The sequence below is a fragment of the Prionailurus viverrinus genome, chromosome A2 (genome assembly GCF_022837055.1).
Source record: "Prionailurus viverrinus isolate Anna chromosome A2, UM_Priviv_1.0, whole genome shotgun sequence".
Taxonomy (NCBI): Eukaryota; Metazoa; Chordata; class Mammalia; order Carnivora; family Felidae; genus Prionailurus; species Prionailurus viverrinus.
Window position 1 is genome coordinate 331,459 of NC_062562.1, and position 18,592 is coordinate 350,050.

An 18,592-nucleotide genomic window follows, 5' to 3' on the forward strand; every position below is an offset into this window, starting at 1 on the left:
AGGCTCTGAGCTGTCGGGAGGCCGATGCCAGGCCTGAAACCCCAAACCATGAGATCATGACCAGAGCCAGAGTTGGATGCCTAACTGACTGAGCCACCCAGACGCCCCAGTGCTGTTTTTGGAGATTGAGTTGTTTGCGTTGTCCTTGCTGAGTTGTGAGAATTCTTGACATATTCTGGCTGTGAATGCCTCGTGAGATACTTCATTACACATAGCGTAGCTGCTTGTGGTTTTAATGGCATCTTGACTAGTGGAAGTCTTCAGTGTATCAAAATTTTTTTTAGGTTTATTTATTTTGAGAGAGAGAGAGAGGGAGAGAGTGCACACAAGCAGGGTAGGAGCAGGGAGAGAGAGGGAGGGAGAGGGAATCCCAAGCAGGCTCCGTGCTGTCAGCGCAGAGCCTGATGCGGGGCTTGAACCCGTGATCCGTGAGATCATGACCTGAGCTGAAGTCAAGGGTTGGACGCTTAACTGACTGAGCCCCCTAGGCGCCCTGTGTGTCAATTTTACAACCAGGTCGTCTGCTTCTCCAGAAGTTGCTGGGCTTGCGCTGGGCACTACTCTGGAGTTGGCGGTTCAGTTTTGGCGGAAGGGCCACTTTAACAACGTGGAGTCTTCTGTGAGCAGAGTTTCCCTTTTTTCGTCTTTACGTTTGCTCAGCAGTGTCTTACAGTTTTCAGTGTAGAGGTCTTACAAATCTTTCATTAAAGTTATTCCGCCGGGCGGGGGGGGGGGGCATCTGGGTGGCTCAGTCGGTTAAGCGGCTGACTCTTGATTTCAGCTCAGGTCATGATCTCAGGGTTGTGAGTTCGAGCCCCACATCGGGCTCTGTGCTGGCAGGTTGGAGCCTCCGTGGGATTCTCTCTCTTCCTGTCTCTCTACCCCTCCTGAGCACACACTCTCCCTCTCTGCCCCTCCCCTGCTCATGAGTTCACTCTCTTTCTCTCTCAAAATAAATAAGTAAACATTAAAAAACAATTATCCCTAGGTATTTAGCTTTTACTGCTATTTTAAACGGCATTAAAAAAATTCATTTCAAAATTCTTTGTTGCTGACGTATGCAAATAGACTTCATTTTTGCCCATTGACCCCATGTGTTCTGACCTTGCTCAATCCACCTGAGTTCTAGAAGTTCCTGTGTAAATTCCTTAGGTTAGTCTGTGTGTTAAATTGTGTGCCTGTGAATAGAGATGTTTTGTTGTTGCGTTTCTAGTCTTTGTGCTGTTTTTTTCCTGCCCTGTGGTGCTGGCCGGAGCCTGTACTGAGAACTGGAGGGAAGTGTCTTTCACCTATCCCTGCCCTTCTGGGGTCCTCAGTGTCGCACCGCTCATCTGGTGGCCGCTGCAGGGTGCACACCTTCCTGTACCCTCGGGTCTCCTGACATCAACCACGTGTGCTGCCAAACGGACTGCATCACGGAGAGGTTGCTCCCTGGGTCTGAGAGAGCACGGGGTAGTTGATGCTTGGAGGTGGGCATGCCCCGCTGGCCCTGGGGACTGTGAGCCTGAGGGGGTCTTGTGGGGAGGGACAGAGGGGGGGAGAGAGAGGGAGAGAGAGAGAGAATGGATCCCTCCCAAGCGGGCTCCGTGCTGACTGTGGAGCTCGATTCGGGGCTGGAGCCCACGACCCTGGGATGGTGACCTGAGCTGAAATCAGGAGTCAGGTGCTCAGCTGATTGACACAGCTTGCTAACTTGTCAGCTAATATTTGCAGAGGATTTTTGTGTCTGCGTTCATGAGGGAAATTGGCCCGTCGATTTCCTTTTTCTGCCCGGGGTTTGCTTTACGAGGCTTTGTCTCCCTCTGGTTTGGGCACCGGGGTAAGGCCAGCCTCGTTGGTGTCACTCGTTCTTACCTGTGTCAGGTCTTGGTTATTTGTGTGTTTCAAGGAATTTGTTCATTTCATCTAAGCTTGAAATCGTAACGTCCGTGTTTTATAAGGTCTACAGCAGTGACTTCTCCCTTGGCTTTCTGTCCGCGTTGCATCATGATTCAACAAGGGTCGTATCTTAGGGTTCGTTGGTGTATTTTTGTGCCCCTTTTAATCTGTAGGCTCCCCCTGTTTGTTGAAGAAACCCCCTTGTCTTGCGATCAGTTAACTCGTGAGATAATAGTTGCCTTTAGGGGCCTCTGGGTGGCTCGGTCTGACTCTGGATGTCCGCTCAGATCGTGATCTCATGGTTCATGAGGTCGAGCCCTGCTCTGTCGGCGTGGAGCCTGCTTGGGATTCTCTCTGTCCCTCCCTCTCTCTCTGTTCCTGCCCCTACCCCGCTCATTCTCTCTCAAAATAAATAAACAAACTTAAGAGAAAAATAGTTGCCTTTAACCCTCCGTCCACCCGCTGCTTTTCAAGCTCTGACCTGATCAGGCACGCTTCCAGGCTCCGTCGCGAGCGAGCCCAGTTACCCTCCTCCCCCCCCCCCCCCCCCCCCCCGTAGGCGACACCGACTGAAGCCACGGAAGCATGTGTGTCACAACTTCGTCCTAAACTTTACGCGATTTGTTCTGAAGTGATGCCTCCCTTTCCTCTTGTGCGTTTTGAGTTCGGTAATGAGGATTTGTTGTTGTTTTTGTCCTCAGTATTTGGGAGCAAACCGTGTTTAAGACCGTTGAGAGTGAAAATAGACGATCGTAACAGTCTTCACCGCTGTCTCTACACTTGTGTTTCAGGTGGGTCTGCGAAGAGATCCCGGACCTCAAGCTCGCTATGGAGAACTACGTTTTAATCGACTACGACACCAAAAGGTGAGCCGAGCTCTGCCGAGTGGTCTCTGGTCTGAGACTCCCCGTCCGGGTTGGCTGGCGCCTCCGTGAGGTTTTGTTGGGGGAAACGTGGATCAGACACCGGAGGACGCGATTGGGAGGGGTGCGTTGCGGGCGCTGCCCCTGCCGTGTGTGCGGGGCCAGCCCCGGCTGGCGGGCGCTGCCTTCTCTGCGGGCGCCGGCCGGCTCCAGGCAGGGTCTCTGGGGTTCACCCTCCGGCAGCTTCTGGCAGTTTCCCCGCGGGCACATCCGGATGGGGAGAGTCCTGTGGGTGGGGAAGGGCGGGGCAGGCTCTGGAATGCCTGCCTGGAGTTGTTTGTTTCTCTTCTTCCCCACTCCTGCCGGTTTAGCTCTGGGCAGGCTTGAAAGCGGCCTGCAGTCTGTCCGGAGGACTGGGTCACCTGCGGGCATGATAGCTGGGCCCAGAGGAGCCCCGAAGCCCCTTGCGGGGCCTGGCACCCCACTGTCGTTGACCTGGCCTCGCTCTTCCAGCCTGAGCCAGCCCTGGCCCCGTACCCCGTTCCCCGATCAGCTCAGCACTTGAGAAGCAAGGAAGGGGCTGTGCTCACCCTCCGTCGTCCCGAGCGCTCAGGCCCTGGGCTCTGGTGGCCTGTGCCTCTGGCAGCAGGGGCCCGGCCGAGGACTGGGTTACGCCCCTCCCGATCCCAGGGCGAGGGTGCGGACGGGCGCTGACCCTTGGACACTAGGCATTTGGCCAGCGAAGCACACCGTCAGAAAAGGGTTGATTGCTCTGTGCCTGGCCAGTGTTTTTAAGGATGGTTTTCCTTCAAGGTGGTTTTCCCTTCCGTGTCCAGGTGGGTTAGGAGAGATTGCAAGTGGACACTGGGGGGCCGGTCTGGGGCGCGGCCGAGGATGAGGGGCAGGCGGTCGGTGAAGACGCAGGGAGGCCTGGGGCAGGAAGCTCGGGGTGCACACGGTGCGGCCATCGCTTCCCGTGCCCTGGGTGTGGAGGCTCCTCTCCCACGCTCCTGGTGTCCTGCTCAGGGCGGGAAGCCTCCTTGCTCTGTGTGCGTTTGTGGGTGTTGTAGGAAGAGCCGGTGACTCCCCCTCCGGTTTGGGGCAGACACTTGGAGCACGTCCCCTCCGCACCGCTGACACCAAGCGGGTCTCGTCCTCTGTGGGGCGTCCCGGGCCCTGTCACAGGCTGAGCAGCGTCCCTGGCCCCACCCTGTCGATGCCGGAAGTGCCCCGGAGCATCCGCAGATGTCACGCAGTGTCCCCTGGAGGCAGAGTCAGCCCTGGGTGGGGGGGTGGGGGTGGCTCCTGGGTTAGAGGATTTCACTGAAAGTCATACTTGAAGTAAAAATGGTGGGGTTTGGGAGAGTCTAGTCTCACCGACAGACTCCCAGCCCGGTTGTCATTAGGTATCTAACACGTGCTACCTATGTCTTGGAAAGTGCTGGAAGCTTTCTGCAGAGGCCGGTGTTGGGCAGTGCCCAGGAGAGTCAGGGGGCCCTTGCTGCCGCCGGGTGGTCCCCAAACCCATCAAGTTAGGGCTGAGGCAGGGGCTGTTTCCGGCCAGGGAAGGAAGACCGTGTGGGGCCGGTGCACAGCCCTGCGGGGCAGTGGGTCCTGCTGGCAGGTCAGATGGGACTGCTGTCCGGCCCTAGGGGCAGTGACGGCTGGCCCGGGTCCTGCCCACAGCGCGACGTGAAGTCTGTGCAGGGCTCCTCACCTCCTCACCTAACGCCTCCTGAGCGCGCCGTTGACCTTGGGTTTGACCCGGGAGCCTCGGCCTCCGCAGGCCGCCCCAAGCACGCGGCACGTGGCCCAAGACTGTCTCAGCCCCAGACTGTTGGCTCGGCCTTGTCGCCCACGCGCGGTTCTCCTGGGGGCCCGAGTCCTCCGCCTGCCCACCGGGGGGCGGGCTGGCTCTGCCTGGCCGTGGGCTGTCCCTCCCGAGAGGCCGGCTGGGCCCCCACGGCTCGTTCCGAGCTCCTCCGTGACCGTGACCGGAGCCTTTCCCTTGCCTTCCAGCTTCGAGAGCATGCAGAGGCTCTGTGATAAGTACAACCGCGCCATCGACAGCATCCACCAGCTGGTAGGTGGCCTCTGCCCTCCCCCCACGCTCGGCTCCTTGCCTGGGGCGTGTGCTGGGCTGCCCGACCCGGCTGCCCTCACGCTCCCCGGGTGGTTTTAACCACACGCCTCCCAGAGCCTGCAGGCCACCTGGAGTGTGGGCTTCCTTGAGAGGCGTCTGCAGGGGCGCACGAATGTGGCTTGGGTCTGGGGAGCTGCTGTCGGGGGTGGGGTGCGTCCTCAGGCCCTGTGTGCCCAGCGGTCGTCCCCAGGCTCGGGCGCACGCGTACCTTCCCGCTGGTGCCCCGTCTCCGCAGACTGTGACAGGCGGACACGCTGAGGAGCTTCCCGGGGCCTCTCCTGCCCCTCGGCCAGCAGCGTTGTGAGCATCTCCCCGCCCTCCTGAGACATTCTGACTGGGGAGAGGCCTGAGGCTCTGTCCTCGCTTTCCTGACCCACCATGCTGGGGCCTTAGGAGGACTCGCCTGGCAAAGAACAGAGACAGCCGGGCCAGGCCAGGCTGTGGAAGCAGTTCCAAAGAGCGCGTCACTCCTGTTTCCAAGGACGTTCTGCTGTCCAGACAGTGTGGGCTCTTGGTCTGGGTGGGGGCTCTCCGGCAGGAGCCTTGCTGTGGGGGAGGCTGTGGTGGGGTGACAGGCCCTGTGACACCGGGGCCTGGGACAGGGCAGTCATCCCCGTTAGTAGCAGTGATGGGGGAGGGGGATGCTGAGTCAGTCGAGTATGGTCAGGCCTCGGGCCTCCTGTGCAAAGGGACTGGGGCTCAGAGGTTTTTCTGGGGTCAGCTGTGTGGCACCCCCACCCCACTGCCTCAGTTTTGTCCTGGGCAGGAGGCGGGGCCTGAGGTTTGGGCCGGGCCGTGCGGTCTCCAGTGGTGGCCTGGCTCCAGGCCGCCCTGTGTCTCTAGGTGGGGATGGTCCTCGGGGATGCTCTGTGCCCCAGTCCTGGCTGCAGGTGGCTGAAGGGCAGCTGCTGTGCGTTGGAAGGGGGTGGGCTGTGAGGGGTCAGAGGACCCACTGCCCCTTCGGGCCCAGCTCCTGTCCCTGAGGCAGAGGTCCCGGCCATGGGGCCCTAAGAAGGGCCCGCAAGGCGCTAGCCCTTTTTGTGGCTCGCGGCCCACTTCTCTGCCCAGCCAGGCTCCCGGGTAAGGGCAGAGGGCTCTGAGGCCAGGGCTGCGGGGCCCGCACAGCTAGCGGCCTCTGCCGTCTCCCGAGGGGTGTGGCGCCCAGGACGGCACATACGTGTGAGCCTTTAGCCGGCTCGGGCGGAGTCCGCGGTGCTGGGAGGACGGTCACTTGTGACGTGCTCCCTTTGACGCCCTAGTGGAAGGGGACCACTCAGCCCATGAAACTGAACACCCGGCCGTCCAACGGGCTCCTGCGGCACATCCTGCAGCAGGTGTATAACCACTCGGTGACGGACCCCGAGAAGCTCAACAACTACGAGCCCTTCTCCCCGGAGGTGTACGGGGAGACCTCCTTTGACCTGGTCGCGCAGATGATCGACGAGATCAAGATGACCGAGGACGACCTGTTTGTGGACCTGGGCAGTGGTGAGTGCGGGCAGCCCGTGCCGGCAGCACGCCGCCTCCCTGGCCCCCGGAGGCAGAGCGGGTGGCTCGGTCACCACCCCCTGCTGCCCGCAGCCCCTCGCAGCAAGCCCCCGTGGCCTCTTGAGACCTGGACGGCTGGGCCTGCGTGCGTGCGGCCCACTTGTCAGGACGCACGGTCCGGAGAGCCTGTCTCTGGTGCGCGGGGCCTGCTCCCTGCAGCCCTGCGTCAGAGCCCGCCCCCGCCACGCTGTGGCGCCGACGGGGGTGGGCTCGGGTGGCCGGAGCCTTCGGGGTGCTCCCGCGTCTTGTGGAGCCGTGTCTCGCGGATCACTTAGGTCTCAGGAGAACAGCGTCCTGACGCGGGGGCCGTGCGGTGGCCTGTGTGTGTGAGGCAGTGTGAGCGAGACGGCCGTCCCATCCGCGGGTGGGGGCTCAGCTCAGGGTCTGTGTCCCTAGAATGTCCTCAGTGAGCTGGGAGAGCCTGTGGCCTCTGCCTGTTGACCCCCATGGGCAGCACCAGGGGTAGGTCGCGCCTCTGACCCAGGGGCCGCGTCTGTGACAGCACCTCTCCCTTCCCCCCTGTCTCCCTCTCTCTCCCCCTCCCTCTCTGTCTCCCTCTCTCTCCCCCCTCCCTCCCTCCCTCCCTCTTCCTCTCTCTCTCTTCCTCTCTTTCTTTTCCTCTCTTTCTCTCCCTCCTTCTTCTCCCTCTTTTTCCCTCCCTCTTTCTCTTCCTCCCTCCTTCTCTCTCCCTCTCCCCCTCCCCCTCTCTGTCTCTCTCTCTCTGTGTTTGTCTCTGAAGGAGTGGGCCAGGTCGTGCTCCAGGTGGCCGCGGCCACCAACTGCAAACATCACTACGGCGTGGAGAAAGCCGACATCCCAGCCAAGTACGCGGAGGTGAGTGACCCTGGAGTACGGTGCAGGGTCTGGCTCCTGTTGGCCATGACCTGCGGGGCACAGAGAGAGGACAGAACAAGGCGGGTCTCCGTGTGCTCCCCACAGGGCGGCCCGTGCCCTCCAGAGGCGGCTGCCCGGGGAGGGGCCAGTGGGGTTGGGGCAGTGCCTCTGTCTTCGGAAACCCCTTTAGAGTGTGTGGTCCGGACCCGTGGACCCTGCAGGCCCCGGGCTGTCCTGGGGCTGCTTGTCAAAGGGGTCGTGTTGAGGCCTGGTCCACGGGCGGCCCCCCCACTCGTCTCGCGGGGGTAGGAAGGGGCCACGGGGAGCCGCTGACGGCTGTGTGGTCGTTCCCTTGCAGACCATGGACCGAGAGTTCAGGAAGTGGATGAAATGGTATGGAAAAAAGCATGCAGAATACACAGTGAGTGCCATCGCTCCATGCCCCCGCGGCTACCGACCCGGCTCCATTTCCGTGCCTCCTCCTCCCCCTTGACCCGCCGTTCTTCTCCCCTCCCGGGACGGGACGCCCTCCCTGCCTGTCCCGGCCCTGCGTGGGGCGCGCGTGTCGTCACCGGAGCGCCGCCTCCCTCTCCGGTCTCTTCCGCCCTCTCTCTGGGCTGCCCGGGGGCTGCGGCCCCTGCGCCTGCCGTCCGAGAACGGGGGTGGCTCTCCTCTCCCCGGCCGCTGAACGGAGTTCGTCGTGCGTGTGTCTCCAGGCCCCTGCGGGCTCTCGGGGAGCCCTCCTTGGCGTTCCACGCGTGTCTGTGCCAGCAGCGGTGCGAGGCTGGGCCGTGGGGTGTGGGTGGGACGGCCTCTTCCCTCGCCCGCTGGCCCGCTCCGGGGCACCTTCTCCTTGCCTTCGTGGTGGTACGTGACCCCGCCCGTGAGTCCCTCCTGGCGAGGCTCGGCTTTGGGGCCGCACGCGCCCCCGGCTCTCCCGGCTGCCACCCCTCGGCCTCCGTTGCTCGGCCCCGCCTGTCGATGCCCAGGCTCCTTGGCCAGGGTTCGAGGCCCCGGGCCTCCGTCTGCCTCCGCCCGGGCACCTGAATCACACCTCGAAATGTGTGTCTGGGCCCGTGACCCCGTCCCTCACTCTCTTGCCGTGGACACACCGCTGCCCTGTAGTCTCCCCGTACCGGGCTGCTGCGGGGACGGCACAGACGGAGTGTGTCTAAACCGCTTCTTTGACTCTTCCTCTCATCCCAGGTCATCGCCTGCACGTACCCAGAGGTTGAGGCCCCGATCGCTGAGGTCCACTTGGCTCTGCGGCGGGGGCCCCGTTGCCCCTCCGTTCCTTGTTCACTTCTTTCCCTCTCCGTAGTCACCGGCCCCAAGCGGGCCGTCGTGGGGCGTGGGCTTTGAGCTGCTTGTGTTAGGGAATGAGGATTGGTCACGAGATGACAGGCTGGGGCGTGGGGGGGGCTGGAGGCGGGGAGGCTCCCGCTCCCTTAGCACCGCCTGACAGCTGCTGCTTTCACGCTCGTGCCTCTGCTGCAGTGTGGGAAAGGCACTCCCCAAACCAAGGTCACCCACCCCTGCCCCTCGCTATCTTCTGGGCGTTCTGGGGAGTTCGGGTTCTGTGCTTGATGTGTGCAGCTGTGAGGTGTGAGGTCGGCTCCCGGATCCTTTCTGGGCACGCGGGCCCCGTCCTTGCAGTTGAGTGTTTCTGGCCATCTGTCCTGTCCCGCTGTCCGTCTCCCTCACCAGCCCGTGCCTTCCGCGTTCCCGTGGCTCTGGAGTGCGTCTGCGCTCCCGCAGCGCCCGGCCGTCCTCTGACGTGATGCTTGTCTTTGCCTTGTCCAGATACACCCGAGAGTCCGTCCGGGGGCGCCCGTCACAAAGCACGCTGGCTCGGGGCCGGGGGGAACGTGTGCATCTGCCCGTTGGGTCGGGAGGAACCAACATCTTGCCGGTATTTCCTGCCCTCACACGGGGACTCTCCGTCCGTCTGTTGACTTCTTCGTTGAGGTCGTTCACCAGGGTCTTGTACTGAGCCTCGTGTGGGCGTCCTACACGTTCCGTTAAGGTTATGCCTCAGTCTGTCTGTCTCGGTGCTTACGGGAAGGTCTTTTTAGCCTCCGGTTCCACTTGTTCGTTGCCCGTTGATAGGAAGGCAGCTGACCTTTGTGTGTGGTTTGTTCGTGGGCAGCAATACCCTTACTCCGTGACTGTTGCCGTAACGGCTGGTTAGTTCCAGGTTTGTTGGTTTGTTCTCTGGATTCTTTTGATCCTGTCGTCCGTGAACACAGGCGGTTTTACGCCTTCCTTCTCGATCTGCGTCCCGTATGTCTGTCTTGCTGTGCACGCCAGCGTGGCGGCAGACGTGTGCAGGACGCGGTCACGAAGAGAGAGCGGCCCCCTTGCCCTGGTCCTGATGTGGCATCGGGAAAGCTTCGGGTTCCTCGCCGTGGAGACGACGTGCGTTTGCAGGTGTCCCGTGGGTGCCCTTTATCAAGCTGACGTGGTTCTCGTCTGCCTTATTTTGTCGAGAGGCTTCATCGTGGAGGCCCTCTGTGCGTCTGGCGTGAGCCTGTGCTCTTTCTTTGGCCCGCTGATGCGGTGAGCGGAGCCAGCCCTCCCGCCAGGGTGGATCCCACTCGGTCGCGGCGCACGGTCGTTTCCACACACTGTGTCGGATTTCCGGGGCGCTCCCGTGTCCTTGAGAGATATCGGCCCATTTTCCTTCCTGTGGAGCATCTTTGGTTCTGGTGTCAGGGTGAGGCCGGCCTCGCGGTGGGGACGTGCCCTTCTGCTCCTCTTGGGCCGGGACTTGCCCACCCTGTCTCCTGGTGGGATTTCTTCCGGAGTTTTCTCCCCTCCGTGAAAGGCGAGCAGTCCAGCCTTCCTCCTGTGCCCCTGTGTCTGAGGTCCCCTGGTGTTTGCTTTCCGGGCTGAGTGCGCAGTGGGTCCAGTGGGTTTGTTTCCAGGGAGCTTCTTCCCGCACGGTCCCCGTATCTGCTGTTAACGCTGGCTGTATTCCCAGATGGCTTATCGTTTTCCTAAAGCTGTGACTTCCTAAATTGTTCTATTTCATTTTTGTTTCTTAAAGTTTTAGCTTAGAACGCGAACAGGGGAGAGGGACAGAGGGAGAGAGCATCTTAAGGAGGCTCCGCGCTCAGCCTGACACGGGGCTCCATCCCACGACCCTGGGATCGTGACCTGAGCCAAAACCAAGAGTCGGACGCTCATTGACCGAGCTACCAGGTGCCCTGGGTTTTCAAGTTTTCAAACGCTTCCTGTTTCTGGTGACGGGGTCAGGCAGCTGCAGCCCACAGCGTAAAGGTTCCGAGATTGCCCAGAAACGGCTGGTGTGGATCCGCGCACGGCCTCCGGCACTTTGTCTGGAGCCTGGTTTTAGCCTCTGGCGTGTTCCTCACGGCTGGAGTAAGAGACAGGGGTGAGGCTGGGGGCGCGGTGCGCCCCGGGCGGGCCTCTGCTCCCCCCACCTCCCCTCTTCCCTTCCTCCCGTCCCCATCCAGAGTCGGTGGTGCGTCAGAGCCTTGTGGTGCGGTGGTTGGCACGCAGGAGGGCCTCTCGTTCCTCCCGCACTCGTCGGCCCTATCGGGGCCCCGGCGAAGGGGCTGGGAATGGAATTTGGCTGGAAGGCCACTGGGGCACGGCCTCGGAGTGGTGTGTGGACGAGCAGCTGGCCGTGCCCCTGGCGTTCTGTTGCCGGCTCCGCGCGGCCCAGCTCCAGCAGGGTGTGGTGGATTTGTGCCGACCGTGAGCGCCCAGATCTGGCGGGAACTTGTGTCCTGGGTCTGGCGAGGCCGGCCTGCCAGCTTTCTGTGGCTTTGACCGGGCGTCCTGGTTGGCGGACGGAGCCCCGCTCCCGTTACTTACCGACTGAAGAGGAAACAAAGCCAACGGGAGTCTAAAAATAGCCCAGTGTGCTTCTCCGGGCCAAGGCTCCCTGGGCGGCCGCCTCGGTCCCCCTCCCGCCACCACAGAGGCGCCGCCCAGCCAGGGTTCACCCTGCCAGCCTCGGCACCCCCACCCCCACCCACCCCCGTCCTGCAGCCCAGCAGCTGCCAGCCGCCGGGCCCCCCCGACCCCCCCACGCACCCCTCCTGTCAGAGCCGCTCCCCCCCCCACCCTTCTGCTTGGCTTCTGTCTGTGCGTCTGTCTGACCTCAGGGCACCCCCTCCGTCCCTTCCGCCTGGGAGGTGCTCTGTCCAGCCCCCGGGGCCCCCATCACACAGTTCACGGTGAGACCCGCCTGCTGTGGGCACCTGGCGGTGGGCCTGGCGCACAGCAGGTGTCGTGCGTTGAGAGTCCAGTACCTGGGGTGCCCGTGGCCTCGTGGAAGTGCCACGTGGGGAAGGTGCCAGAGTCTTTATGGACCGGCCGTGCCCTCGTGGGCAGGTGCCTCTCTAGGAAGTGCGCGGGGGCCTCCCTCTGGGCGCCGGCCGCCCCTCCGGGGCTGTCCGCGTCAGGACGGCCTAGTGCTGCCGGCGGGCAATGCCGTGCGGCCCTCGGGGTGGCTGGGCGCCGTGGTGCCTGCAGCTTCCTCCTTGGCCGGGTCAGCCGGAGCCCCGCGCTGGGCTCACCTCCCCTCTGGTCTTGGTCTGGGTCGAGCTGCTGGCGACCCGGTGCTGCTGAGGGAAAGGATCTGTCCGTCCTGCCGAGCTGCGCTGTGTCCGTCTGTGGGTTGGGCTGCCCCTGGGCAGGTGGGCTGCAGGTTAGCGAACATCGAGTGACGGAGCGTGCGGGGCCACCTGACCTTGGGTGGGGGCAAGCTGGGTCTCTCCGTTCTCGGAAGCAGGCTCTTGTCCCCTCACCGGAGACGGGTTCCTCCAGCGGGAACCAGCAGCCTGGGGAGGGGCTGCGGGGGCCACGGGCGGATCAGTGGTTTCTGGGAAGGGCGGGGAAAGGTGGTCATGGGGACTGAAACCCTCTGCACCTGTGCGTGCCGGGGCCCTCTCACGCGTCTCCCCGCTTCTCTGTAGAAGGAGGTCTCGGGGTCCCCTGGGCAGGGGCGCACGGGAAGGCCACGCACGTCCTTCTGAGCTCTGTTAACTCCGGAGCGCTGGGCCCAGCGGCACGGCCGGCTCAGCTGGTCACTGTGCCTGTCACTGCCCTTGGATGATCGCAGCCTGCCTGTGCCCGGAGAAGGCCTGCAGGGGCTGGGTGGGCAGAGCCTGGACACCGGCTGTTTCCTTGCTTGGAATGTGAGGCCGAAGCTCCACAGTGCTGCTGTGGACGGTGAGCCGGCCTCCGAGGTCAGGGACCTGGCCGCGGCAAGAGACACCTGCGGCACCCCTGTCCGTTCCCAGAACCCCACCCTACGGGCAGGGATGTGCCAGGAGGGCCCTCGAGGGTGGAGGTGTTACGGGAGGACCCCCAGGGCTCAGTAGATGGTGGTCCCCAAGCCCCAAGGCTGTGGTTTATACAGAGAAAGGATAGGAAGCAAGATGACCTCCGGGCAAAGGCGTGTGGGGCAGGGGTGGGGACACCAGGCCAAGCTTCCAGAACCCTCTCCCAGCGTGTCCCTCAGGATGTGCTTAATTCCCCCAAACCGACACGTGAGGTGTGGTCTCCAGGGGGCGTAGAGACCCAGCGCCCAGGTTCTCACCGGGGGTCGGTCAGCAGGCCCGTCTGCCGGGCTCGGGCGGAGACCCCAGACCCCAGGAGGGGAGCAGGTCCTCGGCGCAAACCTTGTGTCTGCACAGACAGCTCCGGGACACGAGCCCCCCGCCGGTGAGGGTGGTGGGAGCCCCGGAGTCCGGGTCCAGACGCCCCTGAGGGCCGGCCTCGTCAGCCGGCCTCGGGGGCGGGAGGTGTCAGGCCCGTGTGGGCTCTGTCTTGCACAGGACAGTAAGCACTTTGGACTTGAGCCACTCCTGAGGACCTCAGGGCTGTCCTTGGGAGTGCAGATCCTGAAAGTTCCACAGGTGGGGAGGGGGTTCAGAGACAGGACGACTGGGGTGTGGGCAGCCCCCCCAAGGTGCCAGAGCGCGTTAGGGTGGCCGCCCCTTCTCCCTGTCCCCCACGCCGTGCGCTGTCACAGCACATCCACCGCATGCTGCCCTAGGCGGTCTCCTCGCGTGTGCACCGGAAGACGGGCCTGGCTCGGGCCCTGGCTCACGGCCTCATGCCCTGGGGCAGCAGCACACAGGACCTTCTCTGCTGGGGTCTCTCTTCCGTCCCTTTGTGAGAGCCTGCAGGGCCGGTGCCCCGTTGGGCTGCTGTCTTCACGAGAAGGGTGGGGGTTCCGGGTCACCTCACCGCATGTGTGGGGGTGCAGGTGAGGGCAGTCACCCCCAACCCTCGGCTTCCATGAGCCCCGCCCTGTCCATGGATGGGCCTGTTCTGGACGTTTCACCCATGCGGACTCAGACCCCGCGGGGCCTCTCGTGTCTGGTTCCCTCCCTGAGCGTCGCGTGTTCGGGGTCCGTCCACGGGGCGGCGGGGGTGGGCGCCTGGCTCCTGCTGGCATCCGGGGGACCTTCCTGTGTGTGGGGGACACGCTGGTGGACATTTTGGGTTGTTTCCACGGTTTGGCTCTTCTGAATCACTCACGCTGCCGAGGTCATGCGTGCACAGGATCTTGTGTAGATGTGTGTTTTCCATTCTCCGGTGGGCACCGAGGAGCCGTGATGACTGTCTTTTCAAAGAGTGATACAGTTAGGCTTCTTGGCCTGTGGAACGCCATGGCTGTGGCCGCGTGGGTTGTCACGAACCGGGTGCTCCCGGGCGGACTTGGGCCCGGAGTCGCCGTGTCCGTCTGCCGCGCGAGCGCGAGCGGCAGGGAGAGCTGGAGGGAAGGTGCCTCGGGGCCCTTGCATTGCAGGCGGCTTGGACAAGCCGGGCGGCGTAAGCCTGGGGTCAGATGGACGCCCCGGGGGGTGTTTGTGTGTTGCAGAGAGCAAGCCCTGCGGACGCTGTCACCTGGCGGAGACCTGTGCCCCGGGGCGCTTCCTGAGTGCCTCGCCAGCGGGTGGGAACAGAAGCGGCGAAGTGGCCGTGCCTCGCGGTCCCGCGGCGTGTCCTCTGGTGTAGCTGGAGCCTCCGGCCCACCGTCTTGTTGTCCTGTGTGTGCCCCGTCCCTGCTCCGGGCCGCCGTGCAGTGACCGACCGAGGGTGGTCCCGTAGCCCCAGGAGCCGCCGTCCCCTCCCCCGTCTCACGTCCTCCCCACTTTAGCGACCGCGCTCATCTCATCCTCTCTCCGAGGGCAGGGCGGGCGGGGCGCGACGCCCAGGGAGGCCCCACCAGCCTCCCTCCTGTTCTCTTCCTTCCAGCTGGAAAGAGGCGACTTCCTCTCGGAGGAGTGGAGAGAGCGGATTGCCAACACAAGGTAGGGTCCGGCCCGGGCAGGTGCCCCAGGGGAGGGAGGGTCCGTGGCCACGGGGCACGAGCCGTCTTTCTCTCCCGGCCCCCCTCGCCTACAGCAGAGGGGGGCCCCGGCTCCCACTGCCCATCCCCCGCCCCCCGGCCAGCCATGGGGCTGGCTGTCCGCACCCCTGACCCCTGACCCCTGAGGGCGGCCGGCTGGGACGCTGCGGCGTTGCCCACGGGCCTGCCCTGGGCCCCACACGGGTCTGCGGCCCCTTCTCTGGCCTCCGGCGTGTGGGTCTCCCCGGACACAAGTCAACCTTGCCCGCAGCAGCCACTGTCTGGGGGACCTGGCAGTGTGGCCTTTCTCTGCCTTTCCTGCAGGCTTACCGCCTGCCGCCCTGTGTTCCCCAGAGTCTGAGCCTGGGGGCAGGTAGAAGGCGGGGGGTGGGGGGGGTGGGGGGGGTGGGGGGGGCGGCTCTTTGCAGAGTGTGTCCCTTTGTGGCGCTCCTGTGACAGGTCCCCTATCTGTGCTGGGTCCGCTCTGGTCTCCCTGCCAACCCGGTCTTCCCTCTTTTCCTGAGCCCCTTGTGCTGACCCCATGAACATCCCCATCGGTAGGGATGTGAGGGCTCTCCAGCGGAGAGGAAGCCCCATCCTCACCGAGAGCTGGCTAGCAGCATCCAGGCCCAGGGGTCTCGTCTCTGGTTGCGCTGGCGATGTGAGAGCTCATGGCGAGCACACCGCCCCCCCGGGCCTCGCCGCCCCTGGTCCTGTGGGAGAGCAGGACGGGCCTTGGGCCCGGAGAGCATCCCCTGACGTGCCCCAGGCTCTCTGCTTCTGGGCCCCCTCCCCAGCAGCCCCCTTATCGCTAGGGCGTCCGCCCCTGCTTTGCCTGGCCTCAGTGAGCTTCTGGTGGCTTCCGAGACATGAGAGGGTGGCTGCCTTCAGAGCACCCTTCTTCGGTCAGGGCTTATCACACCCAGCTCTCTCGTCGGGGCTCGGTCTCTCAGCCCCCAGGGACGCCTGTGCCCCGGCCTAAAGTCCCACCCGCCCTCCTTCCATGCGGCGCTGTGGGGGGAGCACACTGGGCGCTTCTGCGTCTCTAATGCCTGTTGGGTGCGCTGTCTGTTCTCGCCCTGCTCAGGCTCCCCAGGACCATTCTGTTACTGGGTGCAGTGACAGTTTCCAGGATTTTTTTTTTTTTTTTTTTTTTTAATATTTATTTTTCGGGAGAGTGTAAGCAGGGGAAGGGCAGAGAGAGGGGAACAGAGCTGTCAGCACAGAGCCCGACGCGGGGCTCGTGAACCGTGAGATCATGATCTGAGCCAAAGTCAGACGCTAAACCGACTGAGCCACCCAGGCGCCCCAGGTTTCCAGGCTTTTTAATTTTAATCAAGACTTAAATGGAGCAGCGAGGGGACGGCCATCGGCCCTCTCTCTGTGTTCCGTCACGTTCCGGTGAGGAGGTAAACTCCCTGTCCGCAGTTCTGACGGCTGTGCCCGGTTCTCGCTGTGGCGTAGTTTTTACCTGGAGGCCCTTAGGTGGGGAGACAGGAGCCACACGACCGCGCACAGAGCCGGGTTACTCGTGGGCTCAGATGAGCCAGCGGCGTGCTGCTCGTCGAGCGCGGCCGTCAGAGTTCCTCTCGTGGGCGAGAGCCGGGCCTGGGCGGGCGTGGGGCGGCGTGTCCGGCCAGGCACGAGGGAGAACCGAGAAGGGGCGAGCCACACCCTCCCTGGGGACGACTTCGCTTCTGGTCCCACGGGTCCTCTCCTGCTGCCTCGGTGTCCTCACGTCTCTGTCCCCAGGGGACATCTCTGCGGTCCTGTTTCGGCCCCAGGGGCCTCCTCCCGGCGAGCAGGTGTCCACCTTTCCTCCAGGGAAGCGGGCGGCCTGGTTGTCGAGCCAGCAGCAAGCCGGGCTCAGCGTCCTGGCCCGCGGGCCCCGGTCGCACCCCCTTCTCCCCCCCCCCCCCCCCGGGCTGGGGCGCTGGCGGAGGAGGCCGTGGCATGGTATGCCCCGGAGTGCTGTGCGCGTGCGCGGATGGAGCCTTCGGTGTACTCAACTGGAATATTATTTTGCAGTGTTATATTTGTGAATAACTTTGCCTTTGGTCCTGAGGTGGATCACCAGCTGAAGGAGCGGTTTGCGAACATGAAGGAAGGTAACGCGCTCCCCGTAACCCTGCCCTGCGTCGCCCCGCGCCCGGTCTGTCTGTGGATCCGGCACCGGCTGTGGGGCTTGGAGCCCTTGCCCGTGTCCGTCAGCCTCGGGAGCGGGGTTCCGCGGATGGGACCCGGGTGGGCGGCCAGACTGACGAGCGGGCCCCAGGCCGTGCGGTTACGTTCCCGTTTCGCGTAGACACCGAATGACTTCTCTGTACGAGGATGTCCCCGCTTCTGCTGCAGGATCGCTCGGTCCGTGCCTGACACTCAGATTTGACTCGCGTCCCCATTTTATCTGCTGGCCCTAACCTGGGGGTGGCGAGGGCACCGGGGCCGTCCAGACTGGCCCCTTTGCTCTTCCTGGGTTTTCCCTGTGTCTGGGCCCATCGCCGCCCGGCCGCCTCCGCCTTCCGTTCCCGGGGTGGGGAGGAGGGACGGCCCCTTCGCTGTGTGTGAGGCTCCAACTCGCGGCCACAGCTGCTCGGCATGGCTGTGGGGGGGGCAGCGGAGGAGCCTGGGAGCCCGCACTCTTGTTCTCAAGCCAGACGTGCGCCTAGGGTCGTGTTTCCCTCGTGCCCGTGAAGGCTTCTCGGTTTGCAGCTCTGTTGGTGCTTTGGTGGCGTGTGAGGCCCTCCACTGTGTCCGGCCTGAGCCGCCCGGGGAAGAGTGTGTGTTTTCTAAATCTCGGCAAGCTGAGAGTCAAGGCCGCGTGCCGAGGTGCAGCCTCTTGGCAGCCTCACGGCCGCTTCACGGCCTGGCACAGCCAGCCGCTCCCTCTGGGGGAGCACCTGGGAACGGCCGTCCTGAGTGGCGGCCCGAGGTGCCTGTGCCATGGGGCCGTGTGCCCACCCCCCCCCTCCCCCGCCACACCCTCTGTGGCTGCGGGACGAGGGAAGGAGGCTCCCTCCGGCTCTTGGCTTCTGGCCCCGGGAGTGGGGTCAGGGCCCGCTCAGGCCGCAGATGGCCCAGGTTAGGTGTCTCCTCTCCCTTCGCCGTGCCAGGGGTTTCCTGGTGTGCTTGGAATGTCAGACGGACGAGAACATCCCGTGTGGAATCTTCTCAATAGGTGGGAGTCAGCTAATTTGTTTGGATACCAACTTTGGCCTTTGTAAGTGCCGGTGGGCCACACAGCATGTTGTGCTCGGACTCGGAGCGTGGGAGAGAGAACCCGGCGAGCTCCCGGAGGGAGGTAGAAACGCCAGCACTCTTGTGGGCTGTAGGTTGCCCTGGGCACACCGTGGGCCACGGCGGGTCCTCCTGTCTGTCTCCGTGGACGGGGGCCATGCCGCCTGGCCGTTTGCTCTCCTCGGTGTGCGGCCTCCTGCCTGTTTCTCATCCGTCCTCACTGACCCAAGAGTCGAGGTCGTACCTGTTTCTCCCCATGGAGAAAGTCCAGTCAGTTGGGCCGAGCCCTGTGACGCACTGAGCCCCGCGTCCTTGGCCGTCGTGCACGGTGTTTCAGGAGAGAGGAGCCCACCGCTCGTGGGTCCAGCCTGCAGCCAAGTGCTCAGACCCTAGCTCGGGACTCCCCTCCCCACAAGCGCCCAGGGTGCACGGCGGCCGGGCTCCGGGGGGGGGGGGGGGGGGGGGGGCCAGGGGCTGCTGCTGTCCTCGTTAGAGCTCTGACCTCAGGTGCTCGTCCTTCTCCGGGTCCTCCGGGCATGAGCACGACTGGCCTGCGGGCGCCCAATGGGGTGTGCCCTGGTGGGGGAAGTGGGCCGTGAGCTGTGGCTGTACCGTGAGGTTGTGTATGCCATCCTCACACTGTCGGCCCCCCGGGGCCTGGACGGGAAGCCCCAGGAAGTGCCCTCATTCTTAGCCGGTCACTGCAGTTCCTAAAGCTGCAAGAACTTTCTAGACTCCTAGATGGCCTGCGTGTGA

At 63.8% G+C, this 18,592-nt stretch overlaps 1 protein-coding gene across 3 annotated transcripts in view; it reads left to right on the plus strand.

The window, feature by feature from the left end:
* The window catches only part of DOT1L (DOT1 like histone lysine methyltransferase), a 63,908-nt gene that overhangs the window by 23,153 nt on the left and 22,163 nt on the right, over window positions 1-18,592 (plus strand). For all 3 annotated transcript variants that reach the window (XM_047850096.1, XM_047850098.1, XM_047850097.1), the window contains exons 3-9: window positions 2,670-2,744; window positions 4,761-4,824; window positions 6,144-6,372; window positions 7,172-7,266; window positions 7,625-7,687; window positions 14,509-14,564; window positions 16,631-16,710. In XM_047850096.1, the coding sequence (XP_047706052.1) occupies window positions 2,670-2,744; window positions 4,761-4,824; window positions 6,144-6,372; window positions 7,172-7,266; window positions 7,625-7,687; window positions 14,509-14,564; window positions 16,631-16,710 (662 nt within the window). The remainder of the gene's footprint in view (window positions 1-2,669; window positions 2,745-4,760; window positions 4,825-6,143; window positions 6,373-7,171; window positions 7,267-7,624; window positions 7,688-14,508; window positions 14,565-16,630; window positions 16,711-18,592) is intronic.